General features: G+C 40.9%; 1 protein-coding gene across 2 annotated transcripts; it reads left to right on the top strand.

Moving 5' to 3' along the window:
• On the top strand, positions 1–24,932 carry LOC306837495 (uncharacterized protein). Of its 2 annotated transcripts, none has more exons than XM_079365203.1 (4): positions 1–238; positions 22,709–22,768; positions 23,975–24,095; positions 24,291–24,932. In XM_079365203.1, exons 2-4 carry the CDS (start codon positions 22,730–22,732, stop codon positions 24,446–24,448), a joined length of 318 nt encoding a protein of 105 aa, XP_079221329.1. In that variant the 5' UTR covers positions 1–238; positions 22,709–22,729; the 3' UTR covers positions 24,449–24,932. The 2 variants fall into 2 exon arrangements, with proteins under 2 accessions (XP_079221329.1, XP_079221328.1); XM_079365202.1 differs by lacking the exon at positions 1–238 and adding an exon at positions 21,248–21,488.
• The last annotated feature ends 1,902 nt before the right edge of the window (positions 24,933–26,834 follow it).

Here is a 26,834-nt window from a genome sequence, read left to right as displayed (position 1 = left end):
GAGGTTATATAAGGCTGTGGAACCTTCAACTCTCCCCTTTTGCACTTGAACTTTGAACGAGTTGACCTGCAAAATCTCAGCTGTAAAGCTAACCTTTGAAAAGCTCTCAAGAGAACTTCTAGAAAACTTCAACAAACCTTTTGAATAGTTCATCTCCAGCGGAAAGAGAAGAAGAGTCTTTAATTGGCCTTTAGCAGACCAGCCATGGGACACTACTTTCATGAAAGTTTCTTTTTAGGTAAGACATCAATCTTTTTACACAGCCTCATTTGTTTTTAAATTAACTGCTTAATAATGTATATTGCATAACAAATCATCTCTACAACGTTAAATTGTTTTATCAGTTCAGAAATCAGTGTAACTTTTTAATCTAAAGGTCGTTCACGTCGTGTTATTGAGCCTGTTAGAAAAATAAAAAATGAAATTAGAGAAACTTTCACAAGTCGATGTCTCCTTGTAAAACACGTGTTGAGGACCGAAATCTTTCAAATATCCCGGGAAAAAGTGGAGGGAATTACCCAACACCTAAACAGGTTTAAATAATGTTGTTTTGGTTCGACAGCATGTCATTGTTCTCAATATTTGCATCGACATTAAGTCAAGGTTAGCATACGATCTGACGACAAGAGTAAAAAATCGAAAAATGCTAAAAATGTGCATTTCTTGGTCACCATGGTGATGATGGAACTCATGACATGACGTCAGGAAGTGAAGACGCATGTACTGTGTAAACAAACAGGAGCACGTTCTTCTGTGTATGTTTGGACTGTTTAAGCCTGATTTATTGAATCGTTTGTTTATATAGAAACTAGTCCTTGTAAATTACTCAGCCTAGTCAATTCACTGATATGAGGAGGTGCTTAGGCAGCCTCCATGGGTCCTTCCACCTGAGGGTCCTGTATATACAGGCAAAAATATTTGGGATAAAAAAAAAAAATATATATATATATATATATATATATATAGGTCAGTCAAAACAATGTAATTTAGCTGGCAGGTGATTCTGCAGCCTTTATTTGAAGACAAGTTTGTAATTGTGTCATCAATTGATATTTCTAAGTTTAGTTTCTAATTTGTAGCTCAAATTCATCATCAGCCATACATGTAGTCAAAATGTCTCTTCATGTTCAGTCTGTAAAAAAGGAGTCCAGTAAATGTAGAATCAAATGTTGCTCATGTTTAAAATAAAAAATACTTCACAATATGTAACTTTGAACAGGCCGCTCTTGGAAAAAGCCTCTACACCACTTCACTTTTATTGTTGTTTGTTATTTGGTTACATGCATAGATTGTTTAAAGGAAAAGTAAATTGTTTATATCACATGATCAAACCTTATGAATATTCCTCCTCACTGTTGTTTTATGACCTCACAGGAGACAGCTTCCCCGATTTCGATGGTGTCCCAGCCCTCTTAATCCCTGGCGAGGAGGAAGGTGAGTATAGGTATTTTTTAGCAGATGAGACTGGGGGCTATCCCCTAGTCTTTGTCGGCGACATCCCTCAACACCTCAGCGAGGACGAGGATGAAGATGAAGAAACGGATCACAGCAGCGACTGGACTGTCGACTCTGACGTGGAGAGTGAAGACTCCGGGTACGAGTCCATGTACGAAGAAGAAGACAATGAAGATGAAGAAGAGTATGAAGATGAAGACGAAGAAGAAGAAGAAGAGTATGAAGATGAAGAAGAGGATGAAGAGTACGAAGATGAAGACTTCCCACCTCGCTCCCCTCTCGTGCAGCAGTTCCCTCCAGCGCATCCAGCAGTCCCCGTCGGCTCTTCCGTTCCTGCTCGTCCTCCTGCTGGACCGCCTGTCCCCGCTGGTCCTTCCACCTCCGCTGGTCCAGAAGAGTCTGCTTCATCCATCCCAGGCCTGGGCTCCTACTTGAAGAGGATCCGGGAGGAGTGTGCTCCAGCACAGGACCGTGCGAAGAGGCAGAGGAGGGATTACGAAGACACGGACGATGAGCAGCCTTCCACCTCCAGACTCAGCTCCTCTACACTCAGAAGACTCTGGCAGGCTCCTGTGGAAGACAGCGACTCGGACTGAAACAGACGACCCGTTTGTGTATACAAGTACACAAATGTTCTCTCCAGTGAGACTGAAGAGTACCAGCAACCTATTAGTCCGACCATACACTCCAAAAACTCCAAAAACTCCAAAATCATCCATTGTGACTTGTTCCCCAGACATCAACTGGACTGACGGTTCCCATCCCTCACTCTATCTGAACTGCTGAGCGGGCTTTTACAAGCCAGCAGTATCTGCCCCAAATAACAAAGACATTGACTGAACTGACGGCTCTGACGTGGAGAGTGAAGACTCCGGTACGACTCCATGTCTGAAGAGGATGAAGATGAAGACTTCAGACTTCGCTCCCCTCTCTTACAGCAGCTCCTTAAAGGGTGTCCCAAATATTTGATGTGGTTGCTGATCACTCAGGTGGTATTATCTCGTACCAGGTTTGAATTCATACCTGGCTACCTTATGATTTGATTGTATTATTGAAGCTGTAGATACCTGAAGGTAAGTGTTTTAAATATGTCTTTCTCTATGATCTGCAAAGAGCTGTAATTTAAAAACACATGATTGAATTTCTTGCACTTTTAAACATGTCATTATCTGTCTGACTAACTCTGTGAGAGCGTTATGTTTTTTTTTTTAGCGACAGGCTGACGGGGAGAATAAAGACATCCACATGAAGACAAGATGTTTACATCCCAGACCAGACGAGAAGGATGGACGAGTACAGGAGCAGCTGGAGAGCGGTGGACGCCTTTCTTTTAACTCATCAAAGTAAGTCATCCCCTCACTGAGACTACGATAGCAGAAGTAGCAGCATACATAAAGTTAGGATACGGTCAAGCTAACTCTTAATATGTGGAGTTTTTTTATAGGCTAAATCATTTAATTATTGGAAGGAAATTATAACATATCCACTGTTAAAAGTTCTGTTCACTTTTATTTACTCTCTGTATTTCTGTGTCACAGGGCAGGAGTCCTCGGTGGAGCAGCTGACTGTAAACGTGAACCCCATGAAGTCATGGCTCCTGCTCCTCCTCCTCCTCCTCCTCCTCCAACCCAGCAACCCCCCCCCCCAGCCTGCAGCCCAGCGACGAGGAGCACCCCGGCACCGCCAGCAAAGACGTTTGTTTCCATCTGCTGCTTCTCAAACACTTTAAATTTATATAGACAGAGGTGTAAAGGGCACTAACATAATTTACTCCAGTGAACGTACCGTTACTTTATTACAATTTTAGTAAAGTACAAGGAAAAGTACCAATTTAAAAATGTACTCAAGTAAAAGTAAAAAGGTCTTTGTGGATGTACTTTAAGTAAAAGTTACTAGTTACTTTTTTTTAACAATGCATCTCTCCTGCATGCAAAAAAGAAAGTGTAAATAGTTTAGTGTTATTTCGAACATGTGAAGAAATAATAGATAATTCATAGGTCTGTGTATTTTACTCCGTAACGGACGTCAAAGTAAAAGTACAGATTTTAAAAACTACTTCAACAAGTAAAACTAGACTATACAAACAAAAACTACTGACTTACGTCTCCTTAATGCACTTTGTTACTTTACACCTCTGTATATAGACAACGTTATTACTGATTACTGGTACAGCAGTATCATATTTCATTCAGAAACCTGATGCTGTTTGAGATCTTAAATAAATTTATCATAAGGCAACTTTTAAGTTTGTTGAATTATTATTTGTAAGTGTAACATGTAAGAGTGTGATATTGAATCATTTGGTAAAGGTACAATTAGTTTGATGTTTATTTATGGAACAGTCAAAGCCTCAGTTCATCAACAAGCTTTGCCATGCATGATGAAGTGTTCATCTGGACAGTGATGTTCATGATGAAGACAGACTGTAGGACTCACTGCTGTTCTACAGTCTGATCGCAGTAGGCACAAAGGAGCGCCTGAAATACTCCATATTGCACTTGGGGGATGATGAGAAGATGAAGGAGCTGGTCATCATGGAGAGGGGGAGATTGTGAGTTGTCCAGGATGTAATGGCTCCTCTTAGCCACCGTCTCCAAGCCGTCCATCATTGAACTACAACCTTCTGTAAGAAGACACAGCTTGAGTTTTGCAGCTGGAATTACTACAATGTTTTCTCCTCTCTCTGAACACCAAAAAGAGCGTCAGTGTTTACCGCCTGGGTGTCAGCCATATCAATAGACTATGTTTAATAGGTAGATTTTTAAACTAATTTGTATATAAAACCAGCACTGTGAAAGTGCGGCTTGAAAGGAAACATGGATAAAATAATATATTTCAAGTTTCTTTTTATTTCATAAAATACAATAACATCCATAAAAGTACAAAATTGTCAGTTAACAAGACAAATACAAAAAAGAAGGTTCATTGGGACAAACATGACAGAATACAAACAGTAAAGGTTGCAGCATTTTCTTCTAACTCCAGTAAAAAAAAAATCACAAAAACTAGGTGAAACAAGGTTTGGCTTGTGTGCTTTTATAATATGCAAAGACAACCATGATGTTTTGTGATCTGGATGCTTTATGAAGAAAAGGGATAACAGTGTTGGAGAGAGGGTCAGAGGAAGAAAAAAAAAAGGTAAACAATGAATCTCAAATTAACAGAAATAAGAAAAAGCACTATGATAATAACCACATATGTGAAACATTGTAGGCTAGTACTTTTCATGACAATCGTAAATTACATGGTTGGTAGCCTCATTTTGTTTTGTGTGCCAACTTTAAAAAAAAAAAAAAAACACCTGGTAGAAAACATAGTACCATGTGAAATAAAAACCTGATTCTTTTTTTTATTGGTGCAAATAATGGCGGCTGGGATGGATAGAAAACGTGAATATTGTCATGCAAGCCGGTTCATAACATCATAGCCCAAAGTTGATGAATAACATTTTTTTTAAAAACCTTGTAAGAATAAAAGAAACAGATTCAGTGTTCATGATGTTACTCTGCAGGGTTAAAACCCTGAACAGCTTTCCTTTCTCTAAGACTAGGAGATGCTGTACTTGTGCGCCCTCTGCTGCTTTGTCATTGTTAGTGTACGAAGCTGAAGTTGGTTTATTAGTAAGGGAATATAGCAAACATCTGGGATTAAATTCCTTACTAATAGATTTAATTACACATGTGTTCATAATGTTGTCTAGTTAAAAACAATTAATGCATCACATTTTAAATGCATTAGGGTCCAGGTCTGAGTCTTGTCCACACTGCTGTTTTTAAAGTGGGGCTTGGGACCACCTGCGGGCTCCTTAGACACTGAGAGGGGGGTCCCGAGATGTTTTCCATCATACATAAGTTCAATTATCTAAAATTACATATTTTACCCATTATGGTGATAAAGTACCGTAAATTCCGTACTATTGAGCGCACCTGGATATAAGCCGCACCGGCTAAAAATAAGTAAATAAATGTATTTGTACATATATAAGCCGCACTTGATTATAAGCCGCAGGTGTCCACGCTATAACAAGAGCTATTTACACAGACGTAGGCTACCGGTAACATCCGCAAATACTGTAGCGTCCGTACGGACGTTAAAGGACGACGAAAGCGTTCAAATAATAACTTTTAATAACCCGATCACTGTCGGCCGTGACCACGCCGTTTACAGCAGAGAGCAACACACGTAACTTGCCGCAACAATCCAACTCTCTCCCCCAGCGTTCTCTCATACTGCCACTCAACACGTTCTCGCTGGTGCATTCACTGACTCTCCACATAATCGGAATTATGAACACATTATCAACTATTGACTTTACAACATGAACCGTTACAATACGAAGCCTAGCCGACGGTGTCTGTAACACGGCGAGAGAGAGAGAGAGAGAGAGAGAGAGAGAGAGAGAGAGAGAGAGAGAGAGAGAGAGAGAGAGAGAGAGAGAGAGAGAGAGAGAGAGAGAGAGAGAGAGAGAGAGAGAGAGAGAGAGAGAGAGAGAGAGAGAGAGAGAGAGAGAGAGAGAGAGAGAGAGAGAGAGAGAGAGAGAGAGAGAGAGAGAGAGAGAGAGAGAGAGAGAGAGAGAGAGAGAGAGAGAGAGAGAGAGAATGAAGCTGATATTATTCACAACAGATTTGGATGTCATGACACTGTTGTCTAAGAGGGGTCTTAACCTTTCCTGCTCCAGAGTTCCAACCGTAGTTACAGCACACAGGGGAGACTCTGCTCCAAGTCTATTCTCCAACTGAGGGGTTCACTTAACTGGTCAAAGGAGACACGGAGAGTCTGGCCGTATTGAGGTTGTCCGTTTGCTGTTTATTCTGCACATTTGAACTGTACACTTTTGGAGGCCGACACTTCTCTCTGCCTAATTCTCCCGCACACCTCGCAGCAGACACTCTCCACCACCCACACGCGCGCGCACTTGGCCATTCACAACAGACATACGCTACTTGTTTAACAGGGTTAAAGAGCATATTGCAGGTTAAAAAAAGTTGAGATAACACTTCATGTTGTCAGATAAGGGCTGTAGAATAAGTACATCAATTTTCTGTATATTCTTCAACACATAAGTGCTCTAATTTAGAGGAGAAAGTGGCTGTTTTTAGTGTAGCTGTTCGAACTTGCTTTTTTTCAACAACGCGTCATATGACGTAACATAAGGGAGTCGTGTTCTGTTACTCTGCTTTGATCGGCTTTATGCGTATGTGTATGAATGAATGAATGAAGCCTTTATTGCCCCTGGGGGAACTTGTCTTGCACCAAACACTTTACAAACAAACATTTAGAAAGCAGCACAAAAGAATTAAAGCACAAAAAACAGGCTAAAACATGATTAAAGAGGTGTAATGATACGTGGTAGTGAGTGAGAACAGACAGGATGCTTCCTTGCAGCACACACTCTTCACTGCCATAGTGTGTAACTTGCGCGGTGCACATTCAGGTGCATAGTGTAAGTGGCTTGATTATTCATAGTGTGTTTTGGTGAATTATTCCCACAACCTCAGAAACCATCGAACAGACACGTTGAATATTTCGGCATCAGACACAAAAGCGTTTCCTTATTAATGATTTAAATCTCTGGCTGTTTAACATCAAATATTATATACGCAGACAGAAAGCGTTTAATGATTTAAATCTCTGGGTGTCTAACAAAATGTTATATACGCAGACAAGCATTTAATGATTTGATCTGCTGGAATCCTCTGTTATATTCTCTAGTTTGCGCGTAATAGACACCGGACAGTCTGTATTAATATATGTAGTCATACGATTTATTATAAATCCAACTCTGTTGCAAGAGAGCGTGTCCGTGTGTGTGTGTGTGTGTGTGCGTGTGTGTGTGCGTGCGCAGTGGGGAAAGACGGAACGCGCGGTTTGGAAACAAACAGAAACACAAGCTTTACGTCTGTCGGTCCTCTATCCCATTAAAACTTTAAACTTTTTGTAGTAGCCTAATATATGTGCACGTATTAAACTGTGGAGTGTGTGCGCTGTTGTGCATGTTTGTGTGGATTACGTGCGCTGTGAACTCACGTCAGGAGCATCCTGCACCGTACACTGTATTTTCTATAACGTGAGCACTGGGCTGCATCAGGAATAAACAATAAAGACATAGTGCTGCATTTGCACCGTGTAATCGAGTTCTCTCTCTCTCGCGCGCGCACAGCGCGGCACCGTAATATGTTGTACAGATTTGCCGTTTTTACGAGCAGCTCCCATACAATGTAAAGGTGAATGATCGGCACTTGCACCTTCTACAAATTGTTTTTTAATTGATTGAATGTGATTACAAACTTTACATATGCTGATGTGAACACAGCACTCGCCCATATATGGCGAGCTGACACCTGTCACTCAGCAGGACGCCTGCTCCGGGTCTCTCCTCACACCACAGCTTCTCTCCTGAGGCCGTTATTCCTCTAATCCTGCCTGTTTCTGCTCTCTATCACATCTAACAGGTTCAGAATAATAAGCCAGTGGACCATTATATGTAAAGGAATACATATTTTCTTCCTATTTATTGACGGGAGTGACACTCGGATCCATGATTTTCTATGTTAAACAGATGGGGATTCAGCGGGACTCCCTTATGTTACGTCACAGCCGAATGCGGAAGTAAAAAGCAAAGACGTGCGAACACGTACTAAAACGTCTCCAGGAGACCCTGTGGGTTATTAATTTCAGAATTTCTTTAAAAACAGTATTGTTAACGTATTTTCCTATGATTAGTTAAGTTTTGTCTTTAACCTGCAATATGCTCTTTAAGCATATCAGCACTGTGTCAATACTGCATGTTTAAACATAGACCCTCGACACACACTCTAAAAACAAATCTTTTGGCTCAACTAAGAAAATTAACGCAACTGTTTGCGTCAATCTTTTTGAGTTGTGGTAACTTCTAATGAAATTAAGTTCAGTCAACAATCTATGTTGAGTTAGGGGAAATAGCTTTTCCTTTACAGTCAAAGGAATTTTTAATTACTACCTACTTAACAATTGGTGGCACAAACACACGTTTTTAAGTTGATTACTCATATTAAGTTGTTGCAACAGCTTTTTCCACAATAAGTAAAAGGTATTTTAAGTATTATATACTTAATAATCATTGTTATGAACATACGTTTTTAAGTTGACAACTGTTAAAAAATTAAGTTGCTCCAATTCAATTTTTTATGTTTTTGTTGAGGAAATCAATTCACCCAGAAACCAAAATCTTCGAAAATTTTTTTATTCCAAAACATTTAACACATATTTCAATGTAGGGAAAAAAATAAACTTTCTTGCTTTCTTTTTTGTTACACTGTCAGTTTTGGAGCTTCTTCAGTGGAGTTTAAAATACAAAAACGCAATCTGAATTAACTACGACGGTGCTCTGAAACTAATGTACTCCTCAGAAAATACCGTTCTTGAGACTCATTACTTTTGTGCTGGCTCCCAGTCCATCAAGTTCAAGAAACAGCTTCTTAAAGACTTCAAAAGTATATTTGAGTTCCTTGCAATAGCTCAGATTCAGAGCATAAATGATGCCCATAAGCAAAGCTCAGCATCTTGGAATATCCTTTCCCTCAAGGATTTTGGTTCCCTCCACCACGATGGCTGCAGTCCTATGGTCAGTGGACTGGTCACCGATGATGCCTGCCTCAAACTCATCCGTGTCCTTGTAATGAAAATTAAACAACAAGTTAACGTGTTAGAAGTTAATGAACTGAACTAATGAATTGCTGCTAAATTCTTAGACTATTGCTTTTTAATGAATTGACATAATAAGTGAAGCCATTATTTATTTTATTTATCCCAGACCATTGCTATAATATTTGTTTTGTGGCCAGAAGTGCAAAAGGTATAAAAATGAATTGACCCCAAGCAGTGCAGGATGTCTGCTCCCTCTGTTTGTACTGTGTCTAGTGTGAAAATAATTTTCTCTCAATATGTTGAATTACTTACACTAAACTCTTTGAAAAGGTCCTCTTCCTTTTCTCCAAGGTACACAACAAGGCAGCGGATCGTCACTTCTCTGCGTACATCAATCGTATTGTCCTTTTTAAGATAAAGAAAAAACAAGAACGAATAATCAATTACATTATAATCTCAATGAGTGACTGAATTTAGTTTGAAATGCAAGTTATTGGCAAAGTAATTATCATACCTCAAGAAATATTTCTTTGATCCACCTGATTCTCGCACCTGTAGCTCCTTGCACCTGTAGCTCCTCCCCTTGATGAGACCACGTCCATTAGTTTTGGGGGGCAAAGGTCGAGTTTGCACATAAAGACAGGTTCAAGGCTTACAGTAGTGATCTTTTTGAATTCTTCATTAATCGGTAGAGCACAAACAGAACATATTATTTCCTGCAGACATTCTAATGAATGAATGTGTTCTATTTTATGCATTGATGAGGATTGTTAAAAAAATAAAAATAAATTCAAAACAAGAAGAAAATGCATTAGGCAAATAGGCAACACATTAACAACCAATGCTGGTCATGCAGCGTGCACTGGTCGCGGCTATAATGCACTTTTGGCTAGCTGTTTAACAGGCAACTCGTTTACACTTTCAACAATTCAAAAAGCAGAAAAAACGGTCCAAAAACCACTCACAACTTGCTCAGCATGTTAACATAAGACAAGAATATCTTCACAACCCCATTTTACATATTTCAGACCTGAAGAAGGGAGAAAAGAAAGCGCACGACAGGCGACGTTTCCTTTGGCAGCTTCAGTCCGAGTGGAGCATACCATAGAACTATCCACAGTCCAAAGGCTTCCAACAGAAATTTGCCAACGGAACTTCAAGGCTCTTTATGTGAATGACAAAAGATTTTTAAAAATTATGTAACTGAATGAAATTACATTAAACAATGTAGCTAACAGTTACACAAACACAAAATGAAATCATGCACTTCCATAATGGAAAGCCCTTTCTCGCTGAGAGCTAATTCTCATTGTGAATAGCGTTAGCTATATGTAGAACATATTACATGAGCTTAACTTACAGGTGTAGTCTAAAATCCATACACAAGTCCACTTTTGGTCACATCAGAATTGACAATATGCCAAAATACATTGTTTTGGTGGAATAAAAGTGTAAAAGAAATAAAACTCACCTCGAAATGTCCTTTGTGTGGTATTCCTTCAGCCAACACCCAGTTTTAACCGTCCAGGCATGTGGGTGGGTGAAATTTTGAACTTATGGTGAAACAAATTCAGTCATCAAACCAATTTAATTAAGTTACTATAACTTAAAATTTCTTTTAAATCAGTCTACGCAGCAATTTGCGTTGAAATTATATTAAATATTAAGTTGACGTAACTACCAACATTTTTAAGTCAGCACAACTCATGAACTTATGTTTCCAACTTAAAAGGGTTATCTAAATAAAGAAATGAAACATTTTATGTTGCGGCTATGCATTTAATTAAGTGGTGGTAACAGAGCCCAAGAATTACTTTTTAGAGTGCAGAAAGACTTACCTGCCCAGAATAATACAAAGTATGAAAACTCGTTTTTTTCTCTGACACCAAAATTGGAAGCTTTAGCCTTTAAATCAAGGATTAACGATGGTGAATGGACTAGTAATGCACTTTTCTGGTCTTCTGACTCCACAAAGTGCTTAAATATTGCAGGTCACACCTTCACACATTGTGGGCAGAGGCTGCTGTGAAAAGAGTCCATCAGAACCAACCCCTTTCATTCATACACATTCACCACTGAAGAAGCAGCAGGACCACCTGGGGTTAAGTGTCTTGCCCAAGAACACATCGGATATGCATCCAGCCAAGAGATGACCAATCAGCCACAGCCGTGCGCCCCGCAATGCAACGAGAACAGCACAGAGAAATATTACCAAAAGAAATAGCTGATATGCAAAATGCAAATCATCCTTTCAAATAATGGCAAAGTGGGTGCTCTTCTTCCAGAGCACGCTGCATGCTCACAAGACCACATGCATCTTCCCAAAATAAACTTTAAAAAAAAGGGATAACAGCCAGAATCAAACAAGTTGGCACAGCGGCTTATGGATTTTAAATCACTTACTCTTTGATGATCACATTACTTGAAACAGAGTCCAGCTCATTCAGGTTGTTAGAGTTGAAATGCCTCTCAAATGTCTTCACACAGGTAGTCGTTTGCTTGTTAGGCCCAGCTTTAAAGTTATTCCAGAAAACGGTAATGATAATAATGTTAAAATCACCACCTCCACCCAATCAGCATCACCCTACCTCAGGGGAGTCAAACTCCAGTCCTGCAGGGTCGGCTTCCTCAGACTGTTAGATGTCTCCCTGCTCGGACGCAGCTGAATCCAATGAGTGACTCGTGATCAGGCTTCTGCAGAGCTTGATGACAACACATTGGTTTATAGCAGGTGTGTTAGAGCAGGGAGACATCTAAAAGTCTGAGGAAGCTGGCCCTCCAGGACTGGAGTTTGACACCTGTGCCCTACCTGATTTCTACCACACCTGTGCAAGCCACACCCCCAACATGAAAGGCCTGCCCACATACCTCCAACTCCCTCTTTTTCCTTCCAAACCAAGCCTGGCAAGCTGAAGACCATCTATAACAAGTCCCGCCCACTCAGAGGGAAGATGTGATTGGTCAATTTTACTGCGATTTCAAATCATTTCTTTTTTCTTTGTTGGAATGAAAGCATTTTCTACCTAACATTAACAGAGACCTCTAAAAATGGTCTTTAATCAGTGATAAGTTAGTGTTGAACAGACTTTGTTAATGTTAATGTTAATGTTAATTAGTTTTTTTTTTTTTAACAATTTCTTTAATGTAATTATAGCAGGAAGTTGCATAAAACAACCCTGTCAACTCGGGATACAGTGTACAATAAATATGCAGTTGCAGATATTCATTGTGACCACTAGAGGGGAGTGAAAGCACGTATTCATACTCGCTTCAAAGCGGTCACAGGTAAACTTACGATATAATGTAATGCAAAGATACCACATAAAGAAGACGTGAACAACTTATAGAAAAAAAGATGTTGTTTAGCTTGTTTGACATTTCCCACAAATACAAAGGCAGTATCAGACTGAATATATACATATATACATTGTCCTGCGGGCCATACGTTTCCTCCTTGAGATGTCCCAGATCATTGCTGTGCGCTGACTAAACTCTTGTTCCTGCTGAACTGAGCCAGTGTATTCTATCACACTGCTGTCAGCTCAGGAGGCACAGGAGGAAGGTCAGGTGTTTCCTCAGGACAAAGTCAGAAGACTCCAGGTGTGGCCCTCTGCTGGTTCCTTTAAAGGCAGAAGTGAAGTGATGTGAATTCTGCATGTACAGTAAGATCATTTAATTACCATACCGTCTCAAGTGAGAGTATCTGAAAAATAATAAGCTTTGTAAATGTACAATGTTTCCTTGTGAGAAAAAAACACATGAATCTCATCACTTCTGTCTTTGTTCTCGTTTCATCCAGAAGGTTTGTCACATTTTCAATCTATGACATAAAGCCTGCAGGAAGTCAAATGGTTCTAAATATATGATTGAGATGGTCTTGTTCATTTTCCTAAACACGTTTAGGGTGTCATCATTTGGTTGAGTAAAAGAAACAGTTAACATTTTAATTTACACATCCAAAGTGAAAACATTTTCACCTTCCGTCTTTAGAAACAGGAGTCCTTCATGTGAAAGCTGATACTGATATGGATTGTCTTGATTTGGACCCAAAAGCACGACGGAGACTGAGGGGATACGTGAGCAGGATTTAATTACAAAGTGACTCAAACAATTGTGCCAAAGGGGAGGGGTGGTGAGAAGTCCCAGGATCCGGTGGGTAGGAGTTGTGAGGTGGACAAGAATTGACGAGGTGCTCCAGAAGATCAGCAAACAATATGTGGTAGAACGATCTGGCAGTGAGTGAGAGACAATCTGGGGGTTTTGTACAGCCCGGGTTGATTGTTGATGTGACACACCTGGTGCCTCCTGAGGAAAGAAACCACACGCACCTGTTGCACACTTATACACGAAGGACCAAGCGTGCATGGGATTTTTATGATTCTTTAATTTGCTCTGAAACACAGAGACACAAACATATCAACTTCGCGATGCTTATGCCTCTCAAACAATGATACAAATATTCTGCACACACATACACAGTAAATATTAAAGAAGGCTAACTGTGGATTTTCTACTGTCACTTACATCACTTTTCTTACCTGAAACACAGAGACACAAACATATCAACTTCGCGTGGCTGCACACTCTCGGACGTCTTGGTCAACTGAGCTACGCATGGCATCAAAGACCCCTTGTGCTGCTGCTGATACCAAAAGTGCCTGTGTTCCACTTTGTGCTTCTTTGATCCACAATTATACCCACTAAAAATATCATAGTGCCTTTGTGCAGATATATTTAACAATAAGACTTAACTGACAAAACAAAAATACTTAAATAATATGAGAGGGGGGTTGCCTACTGTCCACAAACATGCCTGAAATAACACAGGCCTCACACTCTCCCCTCCAAAATAAATGTCGTCTCGACATTAAGAATGTCCCAGAACTCATTGGTTAAAGAGGTAGGTGAAATGGGAGTCAGTCTTTCATGATACTCTCTGCACAACCACAGTCTATGACATGACGTACATCTCCCTCTTCACGTCATGTGTGACCATCAGACCTCACTGGCCAGGTGACACCTGAAGTTCTACTCCACCATTTTGCGGGTTAGTATCTTGGACTGTAAGGTGGAAACCATATTACTACCAATAACCAATTTCATACAGACCCACATATGCAACTGTATGCCTTACACACATCCCAGTGTCTCTTAATATGTTCGAGGTCTACGTTCTGGTACTAAACTTAATGTCAAATGCATTTATATCCTATCCTATATGAATTTACCTTGTAACATTAGCCCTAAGCTTTGCCATGAACTTATTTATTCTGTCACTACCATGAACTTAACAGGTGACTTCTAACTTATCTTTCACTTCCTCTTGTAACATTACTGCTTCCTATGTGTAACTGATGGTTGCCCTAACATGTTATATGTTAGTGTTTTAGGTGGATTTCTCTGTCGTAAAGGATATTTCCTCGCAGAAGCTGTGCCATCATCTGCTTCATCAGATGATGGCACGTTCTCGTCTGCTTCATCAGATGACCCCCCTGGCTCAGCGGCTGCATCTCCATTCTCCACCTCTGGCACCATCCAGATGTCGTCTTCCTGGTCTCGCCGTTCAGCTCTCTCGTCGTCTTGCTCCCATTCTCTGTCATTTTCTTGTGGCTGAAAGCTCTCAGCCTCCTTCGTCAACTGACTTTCGACGTGGTCGGATGATCTTGCTGGATGAATCATGATGGCTTTCCATTCATTTTCATCCTCAGAACTGATGTCAATATCTCTCTCCCTCAAGACGTCTCTTTGCGTTGTCTGTTTTCTCCTCGTCTGGATTGGATGCTTTCTTTGTTTTTCTCTTTGCACACTTGTCATCCTCCGCTACTGGCAGGAAATCACAGGGCAGTAACATGTTTCTGTGCAGGACTCTTGTCTTTCCTGGGCCTTTCTCAGCTTGTACCACATATACAGGACTGTCTTTGTGTTTCCTTTCAATCACCACATAAACTTGATCCTCCCAGTACGCTCTGAGTTTTCCAGGTCCTCCTCTGTCCCTCTCATTTCTCACCAGAACTCTGCATCCTGGCTGAAGCTCTCCTCCAAAGATCTTTCTGTCGTAGTGTTTCTTTGCTCTATTTTGCTGGTCCTGAACAGTCTTTGATGCTAACCTGCATGCGTCTTGCATCCTTTTTCTCCACTTGCTTGCATAGTCACCGTGTGAAGGGCTCTGGTCACTTGGTTTTAGGCCAAACATCATGTCAATCATAAGCCTGGGGTTCCTTCCATAAAGAAGGTAGTATGGCGCAAATCCTGTCGCTTCACTGCGTGTACAATTATATGCGTGCACAACTTTCGCTAAGGAGCTCTTCCAGTCAGACTTGGCTTCCTCTGTCAGATTTCTCAGCATAGAGAGCAGTGTTCTGTTAAATCTCTCGGCTTGTCCGTTTCCTGCTGCGTGATAAGGTGTTGTGCGGGAGCCTTGAATGCCACTGTATTCTTCCAACTTAGAAAACAGCTTATTCTCGAACTCTCGACCTTGGTCGTGATGCAACTTAGCTGGAAACCCAAACTTGAGTACGAAGTCTCCAAAGATCTTTTCAGCTGCTGTCTTTGCTGACTTGTTGGTGCATGCATATGCTTGGGCGAAGCGTGTAAAATAGTCTACTACAACCAGGATATACTCATATCCTCCTTTACAGCTCTCTAGATGCAAGTAGTCGATCGATACCATTTCAAATGGGTATGTGGTCACTATATTCATATCTTATTTGTGTCTCTCATGAACACATAGATGTCATCACGGCTGTCTCTTCCTTTAACAGGAGGCCACTGTCCTTTGATGACATACTCACACACCTTTCCAATGACTGGGTCATTCTGTTGTGCTTTCCTTAATGTTTCCATGGGGATCTCCTTCACTGGGGATGCTACTCTTTCACTCTCTACATCCTTACATGCCGCAGTGATTGTGACTGGACACATCCAGGGCTCACGTTCACATGATTCAAGTTGGAGTGTCTGTGTGACTGTGGTTATTACCTCTGGTTCCATTTCCTGTGAGCATGTCTTCATGTACTGCTCCATGTCCAGTGGCATACGTGACAAGCCATCCGCATCTCCATTTGCTTTACCAGGCCTGTACTTGATAGAGAAGTTGAAATCTGCTAACTCAGCAATCCACCGGTGAGTTGTGGCATTCAGCTTCGCTGTTGTCAAAACATATGTTAAGGGATTGTTATCGGTGTAGACAGTGAATGAAGGTTCATAGTACAAGTACTCTCTAAATCTTTTGCAGATCGCCCACTTCATCGCTAAGAACTCTAACTTCCCAGAATGGAGGTGGTAATTCTTTTCGGGAGCGGTTAGTGTTCGTGATCCATAGCCGATAACAACCAACCTGCCTTGTTGTCTCTGGTACAGTACTGCACCGAGCCCCTCTTGTGAAGCGTCACAGTGCAGCACAAACGGCTTCTCAAAATCGGGGTAACCTAGGAGAGGTGGACTCAACAGGTAATCTAAAAGCTGGCAGAGCACTTCCTGGTGGTTCTCTTTCCAGGTGATCTGCTGACTTGAAGGTAACTGGTCTGTTTTTTTGTGTTTCCCCCTGCTCATACTCACATTTTGTTCTTTGACTTTACTACTTGTAATATTCTCTTTGGCAAGCAAGCTGTACAGTGGCTTAGCAATGCGTGAGAAGTTGGGGATGTACTGGCGATAGTATGATAGAAATCCTAACATTTTCCTCACATCTCCAACAGTCTCAGGCTTGCGATCTTTAAGCGCTTGCACTGGTGCTATTTCAGCTGGATCCATGCAATAGCCATTTTTTGATACAATCTTTCCGAGGAATCTAACTCTGTCTTTAAACACTTCACACTTTTTAGCTGTCAGCTTCACTCCATGTGCCTGATAACGACTTAACACTTCTCTCATGTCGTGTAGATGATCGTCAAAAGACTTACTATGGACAAGATTGTCATCCAAATATGGTTGTGATGATTCATCTCTCAAACCTGTGAGGCACTCCTCCATGCTGCGCTGAAACTCTGCTGGAGCCGAGGACAGGCCGAAGGGAATCCTGACCCACTCATACAAACCCCAAGGTGTTATAAAGGCTGTTAGAGGTCTGCTGCTCTCCTCAAGAAAACCCTGGTGATATGCCTTGCCCTGATCCAGTACTGAAAACCACACACTGCCACTCAAGCTGTTCAACATGTCTTGCACTCGAGGGATGGGGTGACGATCAGGGATGGATTTTTGATTTAGCTCCCTGTAGTCCACACATAAACGCAAACTTCCATCCTTCTTGCGCACACAGACTATGGGTGATGAGTATGGAGACCTAGATTTTGTAATCCATCCCTTATTAAGCAGATCCTCTAAATACTCCTTCACCTCCTTGTGTAGGGGTTTTGGAACTGAGGCGTAGGTGCGTCTTACTGGAGTCGTGTCACTCAGTCTGATTTTTAACTGCAGAGATGGAATGCATCCCACATCGTTCTCATCTTTTGAAAATGCATTACATTCTTCTCGTAGCATCTGTTTCACTTTCTGTTGTTGATCAGGTGTCAGATGATCCACTGAAACTGGAGGATCCCACAACTCATGTTTCGATGTGATTTGTTGCCTGTGATCCTCTTTGTAGCTGTCAGGAGAACTAACTTTGCTGTCTGACTCTTTGCTTGTACCCGGTGTTACAACTGTGTTCTCAGGAATGTTGGCTGGTCTAACATCTACTGGGTAAATAGCCTTGATCTGCTGTAGCTGACCTAGCACAGTGCGAGGGATGAGGGTAATGTCATAGTTGCTATCATTAGTAACAGGAATAGTTACCTTGGACCAGTTTCCTTTCTGTAGACAGATAACAGTCTCTGTAATTGTCAGCCCCTCTGGCCACTTTGGGATCTCCTCTGGTTCAAAAAGGACTTCCTGTTTTGTGGAGAGGGGACCTGTACGTACATTACACTTGACCTCTCTTGTCTGTCCTGCTGGAATCACTGTCTTTATTCCTCCAACTTTCACAGCACCTTCCCTGCCATTCTGCTCACGACTCTGCAACAGCTGAATCAACACATTAGCTTTTTTACAGTCAATAGAGAAAGCTTCTCCTACCACAGCAGTTGTAACTTCAGGGTGCTGCTCCATTCCGTTCATTACCACATGCTCGATAACATTGTAGCCGATGATTGGTGGTTCTGCTACTCCTGGCTCATCAGAGACAAGAACTGGCACAAGTAGCTCTGGCTGCGGGCCCTTGTTTGACTTCAACTTAAACTTCAGTTCAACCCACCCTGCAAACGGGATGGGTGTCTGGTTTGCAGCTTTACCAACAAGAGTCTCATCTTCATCCAGAAGCTCATCCATGCCTCTCAACCTGGTGTGTGGAAGACAGGAATTTCTCCAGTTTTCATTGATGATTGATACCTGGGATCCTGTGTCCCACAGAGCTTGTGTTGCTACTCCATCAAAGAAACAATCCACAATGCACTTTTTCCCGATGAGAGCTTTTAACTTGGCTCTGCGACGTAAGGAGAGATGGCTGGCGTAAGTAGCACCTACAGTCTGCTGAGCCTCCCCACTTTTCTCCAGCTCCGCCTCAAGCTGCCTGATGCGATCACACAGAAGCTCGTGCACTCTATCTTCTGGTTCAGCTTGGCGAGGAGTCAGTGGTTCTTGTGGTTTGACCGTCTGTATTGTCACATTCATGCCGTCAGATTTCCCTACCAGTCTCCTTTGTCCCCTACAGCCTCTAGAAAAGTGCCCTGACTCTCCACACTTGAAACAGTGTTCACACTGGTCACCTATTTCTTGCTCCCTACAGACTTTACATCCCCGCTTAAAACTTGTTTTATTTTGGCGGGTGGGCTCTTGTGAGTTAGCTATGCTTTTCCTAATTTCAGCCATCTCTTCTCTAAGCAACTTAACTGTCTCATAAAACTCAGAATCTCTCGAGCTAGTCACAGGTGCTTTACGGCTTTTAGGCTTCATCGCTTCAGCTGATTGCTCTTGAACCCCTATGCTGGCTTTGGCTACACTCTGACCCTGCTGACTGTGTTGCATTTCTGTCTGTAGCTCATTTACTTTTGGTCCTTTGCTGCTTGTGTTCTTCCTTTGCTTAGACTGTCTTTCTAACTCAACACTAGCTGCTTCATTCATTTTGTCAATAAGTATGTCGTCTGTCACTCCCTGGTCATCAAGAAACTGCTTAAGCTGAAACTTAATATGGTCACTTCACAGTCCAGTACTGACAGATCTTAAGAATTTCTTCTGTATGAGCTCAGGACTATACTGTTCTTCTGATTCAACTTCTCTTGACGCCAGTAACAGTCTCTCTTTTAACTCAATAGCTCTAAAGAGGAAGTTTTGAGGTGACTCACGACTGTCTTGTGTCATGTTCACCAATCTGTGATACAAATCTGTTGAGCTGTCCTCTTTAAAATGTCCTTTTAAAATAGATTTTAACTGGGGAAGGGTTAGATCACTTTTAATCTCTAACATGTCTCGGATACTCAAACCTGGGCTGATCGACTTGATCACTGCCTCCATCACTTCAGCTTCGCTGTGTCCTTTACTCAGACCTCTGTCAATTTGATGCATCAGGTTTGTGAATGAGAGTCTGTCTTTTTGTCCTTTTTCCCCGATCTGGCCACAAATCTTGAATTCTCTTCTTATTGTCCCTTCAGGAAGTCTGTTCACAGCTGCAGGTTGCACACTTAGTAAATCTGAAGATGGACTTTGAGGTGTACTGTTCAGCTTTTCACTCAACTTTCTCACTTCATCTAGAGCTAGACTGTTTTGCTGTAGCTGTGAATATTTTTCCTCTGAACTCACTTCTTTCATGGTTTCCTGAATTTCTTGTGCTGTGTCATCTGTATTTTCTTGACTTTCAACAGTTAAAGTGTTCTCTTGATTTTGCTCCACTGTATTTAATAGTGACTTTTGAAAATACATTGCAACATCTTCACCATCGATAACACTGTCCATGGATCCGGTGATTAATCTGATTAACGCTCGTCTACTTGTGACACTTTCACTTGAGATCTTGGCAAAAACACACACCTCTTTGAGTTGATCCATCGGTAGCAGCCATAGTCTCTGTGACACTGTTTCTGCCATCTCCTCCAGCTCCTGCATGCTTGCCGCGGATGCGACCGCGCCCCCGAGGCTGCGCGCTCCCGTCGTCATCACTCAGACTTCTCCGTGCACGTTGTCACACTTTACACGACGCTAATCATCCCAGCGGTGCCTCCAATATTTGTTGCACACTTATACACGAAGGACCAAGCGTGCATGGGATTTTTATGATTCTTTAATTTGCTCTGAAACACAGAGACACAAACATATCAACTTCGCGTGGCTGCACACTCGGACGTCTTGGTCAACTGAGCTACGCATGGCATCAAAGACCCTTTGTACTGCTGCTCCACAATTATACCCACTAAAAATATCATAGTGCCTTTGTGCAGATATATTTAACAATAAGACTTAACTGACAAAACAAAAATACTTCAATAATATGAGAGGGGGGTGCCTACTGTCCACAAACATGCCTGATATAACACGGGCCTCACACACCACACTCAATCAGGGAGAGAAACATGAGGATGAGACAGACAGGGAAAGACAGACAACCCACAATAGGAGAAGGAGGGTTTTTTCCCTACAGGAGTTGGATTTAACTGTTTTTATATGTAGGCTAGCTATAAGACACCGTTATGAGAGCGTTTGTGAAGAAATCTATTGGTAAGGAATTTATTCCCAAATATCTGATGAAATTCCCTCAATAAATGCAGAGATGAATCTTTATCTGGTAAATGTAGTTCACATTTTGGGATAAATGAGAAACTGTTCAAAACGCAGCATTCAAAGATGATATGACTTTGATCGTTCACAGCAATGTCGGTGAAACACTTTTATCTCAGAGAGAAATTCTGAACACACTTAGAAACATCCAAACGTATCTTTGCTTTTTCTTAATTGCTTTTGAAAACTGATGCGTCTAACACAAAGACAATGCATGCCATCTTTAGAAGCTGCAAACTTCATTATGCATCTACATGCAGTGACATGACGATTTAATTAATAGAAGTTCATATAAAGAAAACGAAATTTAAATAATAGTGATAAATGATACAATAAAAATATTTATCTTCCTATACCTGCACTAACAGACGCACGCACCGACGGACGCACGTGCGCGCGTCACCAATTGCCAGGGAAACATCCAACCGAGGTTATATAAGGCTGTGGAACCTTCAACTCTCCCCTTTTGCACTTGAACTTTGAACGAGTTGACCTGCAAAATCTCAGCTGTAAAGCTAACCTTTGAAAAGCTCTCAAGAGAACTTCTAGAAAACTTCAACAAACCTTTTGGATAGTTCATCTCCAGCGGAAAGAGAAGAAGAGTCTTTAATTGGCCTTTAGCAGACCAGCCATGGGACACTGCTTTCAACACAGGTTCTTTTTAGGTAAGACATCAATCTTTTTACACAGCCTCATTTGTTTTTAAATTAACTACTTAATAATGCATATTGCATAACAAATCATCTCTACAACGTTAAATTGCTTTATCAGTTCAGAAATCAGTGTAACTTTTTAATATAAAGGTCGTTCACGTCGTGTTATTGAGCCTGTTTGAAAAAAAAAACATGAAATTAGAGAAACTTTCACAAGTCGATGTCTCCTTGTAAAACACGTGTTGAGGACCTAAATCTTTCAAATATCCCGGGAAAAAGTGGAGGGAATTACCCAACACCTAAACAGGTTTAAATAATGTTGTTTTGGTTTGACAGCATGTCATTGTTCTCAATATTTGCATCGACATTAAGTCAAGGTTAGCATACGATCTGACGACAAGAGTAAAAAAATCGAAAAATGCTAAAAATGTGTATTTCTTGGTCACCATGGTGATGATGGAACTCAGGACATGACGTCAGGAAGTGAAGACGCATGTACTGTGTAAACAAACAGGAGCACGTTCTTCTGTGTATGTTTGGACTGTTTAAGCCTGATTTATTGAATCTTTAGTTTATATAGAAACTAGTCCTTGTAAATTACTCAGCCTAGTCAATTCACTGATATGAGGAGGTGCTTAGGCAGCCTCCATGGGTCCTTCCACCTGAGGGTCCTGTATATACAGGCAAAAATATTTGGGATAACAACGGCTTTAAAATTATCAACGTTTATATATATATGTATATATATATATATATATATATATATATATATATATATATATATATACATATATACCCCCCCACTCTAAAACACTTTTTTTCAGGTCAGTCAAAACAATGTAGTTTAGCTGGCAGGTGATTCTGCAGCCTTTATTTGAAGACAAGTTTGTAATTGTGTCATCAATTGATATTTCTAAGTTTAGTTTCTAATTTGTAGCTCAAATTCATCATCAGCCATACATGTAGTCAAAATGTCTCTTCATGTTCAGTCTGTAAAAAAGGAGTCCAGTAAATGTAGAATCAAATGTTGCTCATGTTTAAAATCAAAAATACTTCACCATATGTAACTTTGAACAGGCCACTCTTGGAAAAAGCCTCTACACCACTTCACTTTTATTGTTGTTTGTTATTTGGTTACATGCATAGATTGTTTAAAGGAAAAGTAAATTGTTTATATCACGTGATCAAACCTTATGAATATTCCTCCTCACCGTTGTTTTATGACCTCACAGGAGACAGCTTCCCCGATTTCGATGGTGTCACAGCCCTCTTCATCCCTGGCGTGGAGGAAGGTGGGTATTGGTATTTTTTCGCAGATGAGACTGGGGGCCATCCCCTAGTCTTTGTCGACGACATCCCTCAACACTTCAGCGAGGACGAGGATGAAGATGAAGAAACGGATCACAGCAGCGACTGGACTGTCGACTCTGACGTGGGGAGTGAAGACTCCGGGTACGAGTCCATGTACGAAGAAGAAGACGATGAAGATGAAGAAGAGTATGAAGATGAAGAAGAGGATGAAGAGTACGAAGATGAAGACTTCCCACCTCGCTCCCCTCTCGTGCAGCAGTTCCCTCCAGCGCATCCAGCAGTCCCCGTCGGCTCTTCCGTTCCTGCTCGTCCTCCTGCTGGACCGCCTGTCCCCGCTGGTCCTTCCACCTCTGCTGGTCCAGAAGAGTCTGCTTCATCCATCCCAGGCCTGGGCTCCTACTTGAAGAGGATCCGGGAGGAGTGTGCTCCAGCACAGGACCGTGCGAAGAGGCAGAGGAGGGATTACGAAGACACGGACGATGAGCAGCCTTCCACCTCCAGACTCAGCTCCTCTACACTCAGAAGACTCTGGCAGGCTCCTGTGGAAGACAGCGACTCGGACTGAAACAGACGACCCGTTTGTGTATACAAGTACACAAATGTTCTCTCCAGTGAGACTGAAGATTCCCAGCAACCTATTAGTCCGACCATACACTCCAAAAACTCCAAAAACTCCAAAATCATCCATTGTGACTTGTTCCCCAGACATCAACTGGACTGACGGTTCCCATCCCTCACTCTATCTGAACTGCTGAGCGGGCTTTTACAAGCCAGCAGTATCTGCCCCAAATAACAAAGACATTGACTGAACTGACGGCTCTGACGTGGAGAGTGAAGACTCCGGTACGACTCCATGTACGAAGAGGATGAAGATGAAGACTTCAGACTTCGCTCCCCTCTCTTACAGCAGCTCCTTTTAGGGTGTCCCAAATATTTGATGTGGTTGCTGATCACTCAGGTGGTATTATCTCGTACCAGGTTTGAATTAATACCTGGCTGCCTTATGATTTGATTGTATTAATGAAGCTGTAGATACCTGAAGGTAAGTGTTTTAAATATGTCTTTCTCTATGATCTGCAAAGAGCTGTAATTTAAAAACACATGATTGAATTTCTTGCACTTCTAAACATGTATGTCATTATCTGTCTGACTAACTCTGTGAGAGTGTTATGTTTTTGTGTCGACAGGCCGACGGGGAGAATAAAGACATCCACATGAAGACAAGATGTTTACATCCCAGACCAGACGAGAAGGATGGACGAGTACAGGAGCAGATGGAGAGCGGTGAAAGCCTTTTAACTCATCAAAGTAAGTCATCCCCTCACTGAGACTACGATAGCAGAAGTAGCAGCATACATAAAGTTAAGATACGGTCAAGCTAACTCTTAATATGTGGAGTTTTTTTATAGGCTAAATCATTTAATTATTGGAAGGAAATTATAACATATCCACTGTTAAAAGTTCTGTTCACTTTTATTTACTCTCTGTATTTCTGTGTCACAGGGCAGGAGTCCTCGGTGGAGCAGCTGACTGTAAACGTGAACCCCATGAAGTCATGCCCCCCCCCCTTCAGCCTGCAGCCCAGCCACGAGGAGCACCCCGGCACCACCAGCAAAGACGACGTTTGTTTCCATCTGCTGCTTCTTTCTCAAACACTTTAATTTATATAGACAGAGGTGTAAAGAGCACTAACATAATTTACTCCAGTGAACGTACCGTTACTTTATTACAATTTTAGTAAAGTACTCAAGTAAAAGTAAAAAGGTCATTGTGGATGTACTTTAACTAAAAGTTACTAGTTACTTTTTTTTTTAAACAATGCATCTCTCCTGCATGCAAAAAAGAAAGTGTAAAGAGTTTAGTTTTATTTCAAACATGTGATAAATAGATAATTCATAGGTCTGTGTATTTTACTCCGTAACGGACGTCAAAGTAAAAGTACAGATTTTAAAAACTAGTTCAAAAAGTAAAACTAGCTTATACAAACAAAAACTACTCACTTACAGTAACAGGACTTAATGCACTTTGTTACTTTACACCTCTGTATATAGACAACGTGATTACTGATTACTGGTACAGCAGTATCATATTTCATTCAGAAACCTGATGCTGTTTGAGATCTTAAATAAATTTATCATAAGGCAACTTTTAAGTTTGTTGAATTATTATTTGTAAGTGTAACATGTAAGAGTGTGATATTGAATCATTTGGTAAAGGTACAATTAGTTTGATGTGTATTTATGGAACAGTCAAAGCCTCAGTTCATCAACAAGCTTTGCCATGCATGATGAAGTGTTCATCTGGACAGTGATGTTCATGATGAAGACAGACTGTAGGAGTCACTGCTGTTCTACAGTCTGATCGCAGTAGGCACAAAGGAGCGCCTGAAATACTCCATATTGCACTTGGGGGATGATGAGAAGATGAAGGAGCTGGTCATCATGGAGAGGGGGAGATTGTGAGTTGTCCAGGATGTAATGGCTCCTCTTAGCCACCGTCTCCAAGCCGTCCATCATTGAACTACAACCTTCTGTAAGAAGACACAGCTTGAGTTTTGCAGCTGGAATTACTACAATGTTTTCTCCTCTCTCTGAACACCAAAAAGAGCGTTAGTGTTTACCGCCTGGGTGTCAGCCATATCAATAGACTATGTTTAATAGGTAGATTTTTAAACTAATGTGTATATAAAACCATGCCCATATTTTGGCAAAACCAGCACTGTGAAAGTGCGGCTTGAAAGGAAACATGGATAAAATAATATATTTCAAGTTTCTTTTTATTTCATAAAATACAATAACATCCATAAAAGTACAAAATTGTCAGTTAACAAGACAAATACAAAAAAGAAGGTTCATTGGGACAAAAATGATAGAATACAAACAGTAAAGGTTACAGCATTTTATTCTCACTCCAGTAAAAAAAATGAAAAATGGAAAAATCACAAAAACTAGGTGAAACAAGGTTTGGCTTGTGTGCTTTTATAATATGCAAAGACAACCATGATGTTTTGTGATCTGGATGCTTTATGAAGAAAAGGGATAACAGTGTTGGAGAGAGGGTCAGAGGAAGATAAAAAAAAGGTAAACAATGAATCTCAAATTAACAGAAATAAGAAAAAGCACTATGATAATAACCACATATGTGAAACATTGTAGGCTAGTGCTTTTCATGACAATTGTAAATTACATGGTTGGTAGCCTCATTTTGTTTTGTGTGTGCCAACTTTAAAAAAAAAAAAAAAACACCTGGTAGAAAACATAGTACCATGTGAAATAAAAACCTGATTCTTTTTTTTATTGGTGCAAATAATGGCGGCTGGGATGGATAGAAAACGTGAATATTGTCATGCAAGCAGGTTCATAACATCATAGCCCAAAGTTGATGAATAACATTTTTTTTAAAAACCTTGTAAGAATAAAAGAAACAGATTCAGTGTTCATGATGTTACTCTGCAGAGTTAAAACCCTGAACAGCTTTCCTTTCTCTAAGACTAGGAGATGCTGTACTTGTGCGCCCTCTGCTGCTTTGTCATTGTTAGTGTACGAAGCTGAAGTTGGTTTATTAGTAAGGGAATATAGCAAACATCTGGGATTAAATTCCTTACTAATAGATTTAATTACAACTGTGTTCATAATGTTGTCTTATAACATAAATCCTACCTTATTGGTACTATATACTTGTTGGTGAACAATTGAAATTGTTAACCTTTGCTTTTAGTAGCTTGTTGTTCCACTTGGTGGAAAAATGGCCATGCCCACATTTACATGTCAATTTACAGAAGCTTTAAAACGTTGATTTGAATGTTTCGAACACGTCTAGTTAAAACAATTAATGCATCACATTTTAAATGCATTAGGGTCCAGGTCTGAGTTTTGTCCACACTGCTGTTTTTAAAGTGGGGCTTGGGACCACCTGCGGGCTCCTTAGACACTGAGAGGGGGGTCCAGAGATGTTTTCCATCATACACAAGTTCAATTATCTAAAATTACGTATTTTACCCATTTTTTTCTCTGACACCAAAATTGGAAGCTTTAGCCTTTAAAAATC

This window comes from Symphodus melops, assembly GCF_947650265.1.
Source record: "Symphodus melops genome assembly, chromosome: 16".
Taxonomy (NCBI): domain Eukaryota; kingdom Metazoa; phylum Chordata; class Actinopteri; order Labriformes; family Labridae; genus Symphodus; species Symphodus melops.
This window is presented reverse-complemented; position numbering and strand designations above follow the sequence as displayed.